The sequence below is a fragment of the Prunus mume genome, linkage group LG7 (assembly GCF_029339155.1).
Source record: "Prunus mume cultivar Tortuosa linkage group LG7, ASM2933915v1, whole genome shotgun sequence".
Lineage (NCBI taxonomy): Eukaryota > Viridiplantae > Streptophyta > Magnoliopsida > Rosales > Rosaceae > Prunus > Prunus mume.
In genome coordinates this window covers 10,350,088-10,361,034 of record NC_142704.1, presented here as the reverse complement: position 1 = coordinate 10,361,034, position 10,947 = coordinate 10,350,088, and the positions used below count along the sequence as shown (strand labels likewise).

At 42.0% G+C, this 10,947-nt stretch overlaps 2 protein-coding genes across 2 annotated transcripts; both read left to right on the top strand.

The window, feature by feature from the left end:
• The first annotated feature begins 1,908 nt into the window (after positions 1 to 1,908).
• Positions 1,909 to 3,815, top strand: LOC103338715 (GPI-anchored protein). Its single transcript, XM_008241951.2, has 2 exons — positions 1,909 to 2,715; positions 3,356 to 3,815. The coding sequence occupies exons 1-2, from the start codon at positions 2,035 to 2,037 to the stop codon at positions 3,695 to 3,697; spliced, it is 1,023 nt and encodes a 340-aa protein (XP_008240173.2). The 5' UTR covers positions 1,909 to 2,034; the 3' UTR covers positions 3,698 to 3,815.
• A 1,739-nt stretch (positions 3,816 to 5,554) lies between these two features.
• On the top strand, positions 5,555 to 7,660 carry E12A11 (PEBP (phosphatidylethanolamine-binding protein) family protein). Its single transcript, XM_089041385.1, has 4 exons — positions 5,555 to 5,791; positions 5,968 to 6,029; positions 6,157 to 6,197; positions 7,097 to 7,660. Exons 1-4 carry the CDS (start codon positions 5,597 to 5,599, stop codon positions 7,315 to 7,317), a joined length of 519 nt encoding a protein of 172 aa, XP_088897511.1. The 5' UTR covers positions 5,555 to 5,596; the 3' UTR covers positions 7,318 to 7,660.
• Positions 7,661 to 10,947: the final 3,287 nt, after the last annotated feature.

Sequence of the window (10,947 nt, the reverse complement as noted above, 5' to 3'; positions counted from 1 at the left end):
CCCTGAGCCGCCTAGGCCGCCTAGGCGGATTTTTTTTTTTTTTTTTTTTTTTTCCGATGATTCAGTCGCCTATAATTTGTGGTGATACACTGGAATTGGCGTAATTGTTTATAGTTGGTGTTCTTCCTTTTGAAATATGAAGCGGACAAGTATGGGACAAGAGGAGCACTGTTTCTGGTCTTGAAGAACAGCCATTTGGCTCTGTCACTTTGTGGTTATGGAGGAGAGGGAATATGAAAGTAAATTGCTAGGTTTTTGGGATGGTGAGGCTTCTGGAATAGGGTAAAGGAGGTGACAGCGTGAGGGCTTTCTTTAAAGTCAGGAAAAAAAAAACCCGCACAGAACCGCCCAGAGCCGCCTAGGCCAACTAGGCGGAATTTTTTTTATTTTTTTATTTTCCTGATGATTCAGTCGCCTATAATTTGTGGTGATACACTGGAATTGGCGTAATTGTTTATAATTGGTGCTCTTCCTTTTGAAATATGAAGCGGACAAGTATGGGACAATTGTTAGAGTTGGCCTCCGTCTTCCCCAACATAGATTCTACGGGGACTACGTTTCCTGCTAGAGGAAATACCCCATTCTCAGTGTACAATACTTTTACCAGAGAAATTATTCCAGTATTTTCGCTGTCATTCCGGCAAGAAGTGCAGTGAGACATCATCCCCAACTTGCTTGGAAAAGGCTCTCCGATAGATTTTCTTTTAATGGTGGTGGATTTTCAGGTATAACTAATATTGCTCAAGCTTTCAGCTTGGCTGTAACCGGCTCTAATCTCATACTTGCTGGTATTTTTGCCGTCAGCTAGCATGGGCGCAGAGGTCTTTTTCAGAAACGGACTGCCACCCATTCCAAGAGCTTTACTGTTTTTACGGCATACCCTTTCCCTTTGAGTCTCTGAACTGATCCTGTATTTGAGTAAGTTTGAGGTTGAGTATCAGCTATCAAGACTTGGACATAGGCAGAAGAAGATAAACAGTTAGCTAATTACACAACAATTTGGCAAATGAATTGCAAAGTGGATACGTACAAGTTAGAACCAACCAACCTGGAAATGAACCAAATAATGAAAGCACAGCAAAGAAAAGATAACTTGAAAAGTTCCAAGTGTGAGAAGTCTTTTGTTCACTTTCTGCAAGGCAACAATGACTCTTGTGCTTTATGTCTAAAGTCGATTCCACTGCGTTAAAATAATACCTAGGCTTCGAACTTCTCGCTTTGCTAAGGCTTGAAGAACAGTCAAAGATGATGGAATCGTTACTTTCGTCTTTCCAAGGTTGTCAATGTCTTCTAGGTAATAACAAATTAGTAGTGGGTGGTAACCCAGTTGATGAATTACATTAGTGAAAGGGGCAAACGAATGAAAGAAAAAAGTTGCACACAAATACACAAAATCGATGAATTTTCTATTGAGTTATTTAAGCATGTTTGATTTGTTGCTAGACTTGGGAACCCAAATGCTTTCTTGACTTTAGGGTTTAGAACGTTATTTATACATGAGACGTCTTAGCCTCGTAAAACAAATTTATTTTAATATATACACACATCTGATAGTGTAAATGAAGGTGGATTCACTTGGATGCAAGAGAACAAATTCACTACTACGGATAATTGGCCTAACTCATGCTTGCAAATTGCAATCTCGTAAAGCAAACTTAATTTCCTTTGTTCATGATACTAATTTGCTAATCGTCACCAACTTTATCCACATTGTATAGACACTGGCACATATAGCACAGTGCTAAAGTTAGATCTACAATTATAAACAGCATTCGACCCAAAAAAATTAAAAAAAACTAGCAAACAGCCAAACCAGTCCCAACCCCACCCTTCCTTTTTTTCTCACTTTCGTCTGCTCCTACACACACCCACCACTAACAGATATTACTTTACTTTCATTTATATCACTCTCCTCCTCAAGTGCCCCTAAACCCCCCCTTCCCCCCCACACACCATTATTGTTTGTACAGAAAAAAGAAAACCCAAAAACCAAAAGTACAAACCCACAAGGCCGAAGGCCTGTTCTCTCTTCCAATGTCCCCAGCAAACCCACCGCTCTTCACCATCTTCTGCTTCCTCTTCACTCTGTTCTCTACCTTCCCGGGTTCACCCATACCCGACCCGGCCCCGTCCCCAGTCCAGTCGTCATTCCTCCCAACCCGAACTCCATATCCCCCTGCTGCTACAATCCCTGCATTCCCAGAACAATCTGACATAGCCGGGTGCCCGCTCCACCTCCCAAATGAGCTCTTTCACGGCATAAAGTCCGCATGCTCCGCCACAAAAGGCGACTCCTTAGGGAAGCTGCAGCACAGCAGGTGCTGCCCTGTGCTTGCGGCGTGGCTTTATGATGCCTACTCTGCCACCGCCCTCGGCGGAGGCGGCAAAGTGGGCCCAGCAGCGGCGGGTCACAGCAACACCACTTATGACCCGCCATTGCTGCCAGATGACTCAGAAACTTGCGTTCAGGACCTGGGCGAGGCGCTGAAAACCAGAGGAATAGAACTGATCAAGCCAAATGAGACGTGTGATGTGGTGTATTGTTATTGTGGGATAAGATTGCACCCTTTGAGTTGTCCTGAGGCATTTTCGGTGAACCAAAGGGGGAAACTTGTTGGGGATGCGAGCGTGAAGCGGTTGGAGAGAAATTGCTTGAGCAGCAGTGGATTTCCGGGTCTTGGTGGCTGCTCCAAATGCTTAAAAAGCCTCCACCTTGTAAGTAAATCCTTTCTGCTTTCTAATTGCAAAGTTTCTATCTTTGTTTGAATTTTTTTATAATTATAGTTGTAAGTAAATCCATCACTTTTTATTTATTTATTTAGATTTCCACAAATTGAAGAAGAAGAAGAAGAAGAAGAAGAATCTGATAAGGGTTTCTTCTAGGTCTTCTTCCAAAGTTCCATGCTTGCTAATTAGGAAAGTGCTTATGCTTATGCCTTTTACTTTCTTTGCTAAAACTTGTACTATAACCCCAGACGCGCCATGAGAGCAAGTGCATTACATTTACATGCTAGAATGTAGATATATAAAACAAATAGTGAGAGTCGGTAAATTAGCACGACAAGAAATGACTGGTGAAGTGAGTGAGTATATTTATTAATTTCTGGTATGTCGTTGGTTGGGATGGAGATTAGTTAGGTTCTTTTATTCATTTGGAATATTGATGACTCTTCAAGGCTCTAGTTTAATGTGCATCAACAAATATGCTTGCTAGCATGAATTTGATTTGATATTGCACCTACTAATTAGTACATTAAACTTCACGCACCAAACACTTGTTTGCCCAATCAATGAGATGACCATCTCTTTCATTTGCTTCTTCCAAAATTCTAATTGGGAAATTGATGTTGTGCAGCTTAACAAGAAGAAGACTTTCAATTCAAGCAAATTAGAGGACAGGACCACCAAAATGCACAACAAAGATTGTCAGCTGATGGGTCTCACATGGCTACTTGCTAAGAATCGAACGGCTTACATCCACACAGTTACATCTGTGTTCCGGGCCATCATGTTAAGCGCCGATGGCTCCGATCCTCAATCATGCACTCTCAACAGTGATGGAATGCCTCTAGCCGTCGATTCTTCTGAAATATCTGATAATTCCTCATCCAGTATCCTTGCAGCTTCCATCTCTCTCTGCGTCATGTCACTTTCTTTGTTATTTGTGCAGCTTACCCTACGCTCCATCCAAAGTTAGTTCAGGGCTAAGCAGGTTGCTGTTCAAAAATTTGTGAACCGTGGTCCGTCAGATTTGTGTATTCTTTTGTACTCTGTAACTGTTCTACGTTTTATGACATGACCAATTGCTTGCCCTATGCATTGGATACTTGATGTGCTCTGCTAAAATTGAAAGTTTTTTTTCTGTGATTCTCCAAAAATAGGGAGGATTTTTGCCCAAAAACATCTCACGTGGGCTCTGCTAACATGTCTCAAAGGGCTGCTGTTTTGTTTTGAAGAGACAAATTATGGGTGCTGCATGTAACTTCTTTGGTGGCATTATTTTGTGACAGTTGTGTTCTTCACGGGAAATTTGTGAAATGTCAACATCTCCAAGAAGGGGCCTTTTACCTTCTATGGTTTGGTATATGCAGCAGCAGAAAGGTAAGGATTTGGGCCAGCCAGCAGTGTGGAGCTGCATACAAAACGCCAAAATTCCGTTCTCTCCCCTATCACTCTAATTCCCAAAATGAATTTGGTTAAAAATCAGTAGCATATGTAACCCAACCAAAAAAACAAAACAAAAAAGAGCAGAGACCCCACCCGCAATTCAGTTTGACGATCAAGTGGATATTACCGGGAACAACCTAGCAAAGTTCTAAATAAGCTTTAAAAATATATGTATATACAAGCGGTATTGAGTGAGGGAACACAGGACAACACAATAGTACAATGGTAACGATCTTTAACCACTTAAACTACAAGTCCCAACATCTCTTGATAAATGAACTTGGCCAAACTATTTCACTTAGTTTTGTTATTTTCGTACGATCCATTTACATGGTGGGTTGGGCTTGGCTGGAGGTCAGGTCCTTTGCTTTGAATTCTCACACACGCCTAGCACAACCAAGGACCATTTTAGCTTTAGCCATGGCCCAATAAGTGTTATGTCAAGCCTTATGCCTTGCGTGCTCGGCCTTGTCTAGTTCCAATGACAATCAAAACCTTGAATTGTTATTCATTTCCAAACCTTAAAAATGAAAATCGATCGTGCATCGCAAAACCTCCCTTCTGTTAGCGGTCCTACAAAATCTAGAACTTAGGGATTTACCATATAAAAAATTTGTAGTCCAAGGCATATTTTCACCCTGGCTGATTTGGCCTGCCTGCCTGCCTAAATTAGACCGAAGCCCTTGTCTATGCCAATATGCCACTGTCTGACATGCTCCTATTGGTATGTCAGAATCTGTTGGGCCCTGTTGGCAGAAGAACTGGGGGCCATTATCAACTTTTCCAGTATTATGCTCACACCATTGTCTTTCAAACTGCCCCATTATCTTCTAAAACATTTTTGTAGAAAATCTTTCAGGTCGTTGCTGACGGGAAATTTTAATTACCTATTTCAGCAAACCTCCAGAATGTACAAAAGACAATAACACACCCAGTTGGAGTGACAAAGAAGGCTGTGCTGTGGTGCAGCACGGCTCACATTTACAATCTGTACCCTTCTCAAAAAACCACTGATTTTTCCCGTGGACTCCATAAGAGCTGTTTGTCCTGACCTGAGTTCATGCTTATCTTGAGGTTGCATGAGAAAGAGAGGAGGGGGGGGTGTTCCGAAACTCCCTACTGTTGGCTAATACATGTGTACGGTGGTGGGTTGTAACGGACGGTGATGATTCCGCCATCTGGATGGTCTGAAACAAGGAAATGTTGGTTTCACATCTAGAGTGGCTGTACACGTGTTGCTCTCTGCTTCACGATGCTTTTTGATGGCCTATGCATGTACCATAGATTACACATACTCCATGAGGGCCCATGTCACTTTTACCCTCCTATATAAACCTTACCCCTCCTCTGCCCTCCGCGCACCACAGCAAGTCTTGCTTAGCGCTTTTTAGCTGCTTCTTCCTCTTTACTCTCTCTTCCTTCCTTCCTCATGGCTGCCTCCGTTGATCCTCTCGTTGTTGGGCGAGTGATCGGAGATGTGGTGGACATGTTTGTCCCAACTGTGAACATGTCTGTCTACTTTGGGTCCAAGCATGTCACCAATGGCTGCGATATCAAACCTTCCATGGCCATCAACCCCCCCAAGATCACAGTCTCTGGTCAGCCCGGCGAGCTCTACACTCTGGTCTACCACCTCTTTAGCTCTTTTTGTTTCTGTTCGTATGTGATTAATTGTATATATGTATGTGGCTGCGAGAGCCGTTAGATCAACTTGATCCTTTTGCATGCATGACATGAGAGAGAGTTTTTAAATGTTCAATTTCTATATGTCTTAAACACCTTTGTTGTTTGTTCAAGCAGGTGATGACAGACCCCGATGCTCCGAGCCCGAGTGAGCCGAGCATGAGGGAGTGGGTCCATTGGTCAGCTTTCTTCTTCTCTTTGCATGGATTATGTTTTGCTTAATTTTCATTGATCTCACTACTTTTCCTTCCATCTCCTTAATGGCGTTGTCAAAAACTTCATGCACATTGTTGTTTGTGGTTTCAGGATCGTGGCTGACATCCCTGGAGGAACAAGCCCTGTTAGAGGTAAAATCTTCACTTTGTTGTTGCAGCTTTGCATGCACGCTGTAACAAGGCTTCTTCATATATAATCCCCATAACAAATTTACATAAATCTAAACAAAATTTAATATTACATAAAACAAGTTTTTAGTCATTGATTAAACCCGTTTGTGCTGAAAAGTCGTGCAGAGGTATTATTCCGTTCTTCACAGTCGACACAGGCGTCAAAGAAAGAATCTCTGGCGAAAGGCTCATTTCCAGTCAAAATCAGAAACATGCATGTCTTTGGCTTCCAACGTTTTCAGATTGTTTCATAAAATCCATCAAATTTTTCAGGGTTACATCACATCAGTGGATGTCCCCTCCATATTCTAGAAAAACATGCATCTACTCCTATACCTCTTAAGCATCTGTCACTAATAACCGCAAAATTGCCGAAATTTGGTAATACAATTTTGCGTAACCACGTGTCCTGCAGCAGCACGCCCCCTTTCCAATTTCTCTACCTTATTTGTATTTACTTCAAAATTAGTATTTTTATTTTAATTAAAATATTTTTCTTTCATTCAAAAATAAATATCGAATAAACGAGTTTAAAACTTCTTCCTAAATGCAAATGGTGTTGTCGTCCTTGCATAGCAAAGACGACACGTGGTTAATCCCAGGAACACCTACCCACTTACTGACACGTATGTGCCACTTGTCAAGGTTACCTTGTCGAAGTGGTAGTAACCGCTTACCACGTCGGTTACACGTGGCACGATGTCTGTGTTTCTGGGTAGTGCAAGTAGAAGCACACGAATAAGGACTTCAACGCCAACTTCTTTAAGTTTGAGCTATTTTGGGTGAATAATGAATATATAGCAACAACAATAAATAATATTAATTGGAGCTAGATACTAATTATTAATTAATTGTTGCAGGGAAAGAGATACTGGCTTACGTGGGTCCAAGGCCACCAGTGGGAATTCACCGCTACATTCTGGTGCTGTTTCAGCAGAAGGGTCCGATGGGGCTGGTGGAGCAGCCGTCCTCTCGTGCGCACTTCAACACTCGGTTTTTCGCTGCGCAGCTCGACCTTGGACTGCCTGTTTCCACCGTCTACTTCAACTCCCAGAAGGAGCCAGCAAACAGGAGGCGCTGATCAGCTAGCTCAGCGTTCATTTCCATATAATCAATCATATCATACAACTGGAGATATCAAGTGGTGATGATGGGTGAAGTGATCATGAATCAAGGAATAAGAAGTTCATGAGATATCATTAGTGCAAGAATTTAATGAATAAATAAGGATGAGAGTCTACCCTGTTAATGTGTCTTCAATTAAGTTTTTATTATAGATTATGAATGTTAATTACGTGTAGCCAGCTAGGGAGGGGGTGTTTCTCACTCTTAATTATAAGTCTCTCTCTCTCTCTCTCTCCCCTATTTTAATTTGCCTTTAATTTCAATAGAAATAAATAAAGCCCTTCTCTTTTTAGTTTCAATATGTCGAATATGGTTGATGTGGATGCTTGCTTAAACTTGCTTCTAACTAGCGACCAGCATGAACAAAATCAACATATATAATTAACAGACCAACATCTACAATATGAGATACAGATAGACATGTACCGTAAACCAAAAAGATAAAAGGAAAAAGGAAGTACAAATTGGCAACAGTGGAAGTACTTAGCTCTGAAACTATCTATATATCAGACTGCAGTACAGACGGACAAGTCCTTCAGCAAACCAGTAAGTGAAAGGAAGGTAAAGCCTGGCGATGTTTACAAGGAAGATTGAATTTATAATCTTTAGGAGTACTTTAGCTAGGTGTGTAATTGTCTTCTCAAGTGAAAGAGGGCTTACTAAAGGTCAAGAGACAGGTCATAAGACATAATGACTTGATACGAATTTGATGGTAAAGATTAGCACAACTTCTATTTGAGACAGATGGAAGATTTAGGCCCCGTTTAGGATTGCTTTTTTTGGTCAAATTCATGCTTTACTTTAAAGTTAAGCAATTTAAGGTATTTGCTAAAAATAAAATATTTCGATTATTTTAAAAACAATGGCCTTTTAACAGCAGTTTTTAAAAGCAGGCTCCGAGTTGCTTTTCAAAAAGCTACTTTCAAAATAAGTAGAGATGAACTTTTAATGATTTTTTTTTAAATTCATAAAATACCATAATTCTTTTTAAAAAATGACACCACCTCCACTTCTACATCCAACTCCACCACTTGCACTAACACATTCACTACCTCCACAACCACTGCCACCGCCACCACCACCACCACATCCTCCTCCTCCTTATCCTCCACCAACACCACCACAACCATCACCTCCATCGCCACCTTCTCCACCTCCACCCCCACCACCACGTTGCTGACAGACTCGCTCCTGAATTTTCCTCAAACCGGCGGACCCGTCTTGGTGCCGACATCACACTGATGCCGGGCCCACTACTAAAAATCCAAGACATCTTACCAAAATTTTGGCAGAGTCTCCCCTGTAAAATGCTCAAACCCAAAAATATTCAACCTGCATACTTTACATAATAGATATATTCCAACTGCCAGCATGCTTTTAACATACAACAATCCAACATAAAATGGCCTCCGGCCTCAAGTAACAACCTAACATGGGCGATAACAGAGCATCTACAGAATTTGTTTACAACAAACAGTGGAGTAGAAAGAATTTACACAAACCCTAACAACTGATGAAAAGTTTGGAGCTCGCAACTGCTCAACGCTTCCAAAAGCAACTACGCCTAGGGGGCGCAAAACAGAAATATGTGAGTGGACAAAAATAAAGTATGCACTTTAAATCAACATAATAACCCCACCATGTAAAAATAATGCTCTAGCATGCAGTTTCACAATTCATAAATCAAAAACTCCAAACATATCATCCCAAAATCTAACAAATCTCCAAATCTCAAATCCACAACTCATTTCCCAATGATATGCAACTCTCATCAACCCGTAAACACTCATATATAAATATATATATATGTATATATAACTAGGACTATAATATAATATATACTTCTCTCCATACTAATGTACCGGGGAAACAATCCAACCGGGGGATTGTTAATTGGTACGCAGGATTTCCGAACACTAACCCGCGTCCAGGGATGAGTAGTCCAACCGGGGGACGGAACTCCATAGCTCACACGCCGGCACTGCCAACGACACGTGTAGCTCACAAATCTCATAACAAGTCCTACGCGCGCAGACAGTATCATCACCCCATCGGCACTGCCAACGACGTGTGTGATGATACTAAGCAATATACATATTCTTCCCATACGCCGGCACTGCCAACGACACGTATGGAAAGTGTCTCACACACCGGCACTGCCAACGACATGTGTGAGACCCGCAATCTCATGGCCTTCCCATCCCACCGGCACTGCCAACGACGTGTGTGAGAAGCCTAGTAACTAGGGAATGGTACTCACCTAACATACTCATACATCTCACAACCATGCCTTAAACTCATATCTTTCCACAATCTCACCACAACAACCTCTCATACTCTATACATAGACATTATAGATAGTCATCCCATAATCCATATCAACATATTCATCATACTCAAATATATATATATATATATATCCATATTCAAAATATATTGCCAATACGCATAAGAATATACAAATCCATCAACCAAATAATTATTAAATCAAAACCACCATTTAAAATATATGCACAAATCTTTCATCAATAAAATCATGCATATGCTTAAAACAAAGTCCACTCACAAATAATCCCAAGCTGCCCGGCCCCGAGAGGGTCCTGCCTGCTGCGAATGGTCGACCGAAGTACCTATTTCGAGATACGAACCCTTGATTAATATAACGTACTTCAAAACGGAAATTCACAAAAGGAAATACTTAAATCCCCAAGTTCCCGGTGCGCGTACGTCCAAGGAATATCCTAAGGTCCGGTTACAAGTTTGGGAATCGCTTCCCAATCGTACGGTAATCGCGATTCCCCAAACTTCAAATTATTGAATCGGAACATCCGGGGCTCCGATTCACGATCCACGAATTCCTATAGGTTTCTAAGAGTACCTAGATCGACATACTTCAATTTGGAAACGATCCAACGGTTAGAACTTATCGAACCCGGATAACGCAAAATATACGAAATCCGTTCGATAATCAAACGACATCCAAATTGAGATCCGCAAAATCCTACGCACTCGTGACAACCTAAGGATCTCATCAAGATGAAGAGCAACTTCACCAGCCTTGCCCACGTGCCGCCACACGCGCCGGCAGCGCGTGGGTGTGTAGAGAAATTTCCGGTGACGGAAAATCTCCAAATCACGAGCCATCCTTCCAATCCTAGATACTACTCGACGAATGGAGCATCTTTTTCAACTACGGCAACGTCCAATTCGGACGGCAAGTGGCCGGAATTTCACATTGAAAACCGGCCAAAACCTAACTTCCAAATTCGTGAATTTAAACTGCAAATCGATCAATTCCTATGCCACAACCAGCTAGAACACAGAAAATGGATGAGAAACCTCACCTTACCCGTCGGAAATGGTGGCTAGAGGAGAGAGATCGAGCGGCTGGAAGTTCTGTCACTTTCGGCGACTTTTCTGCGTTTTCCGGCGGATTGCGACGGTTCCTGAGCTGTCTGGCCGGGAAGAGAGAGGGAGAGGTGGCGGTTCGAATGGGACCGGTCTCGTCGGACGGGGTGGTCGGAAGTGGTGGCGGTGTGGTGGTTTGATACGTGAGGGGGAAATCGCAGAGGGAGGAGAAGATCGC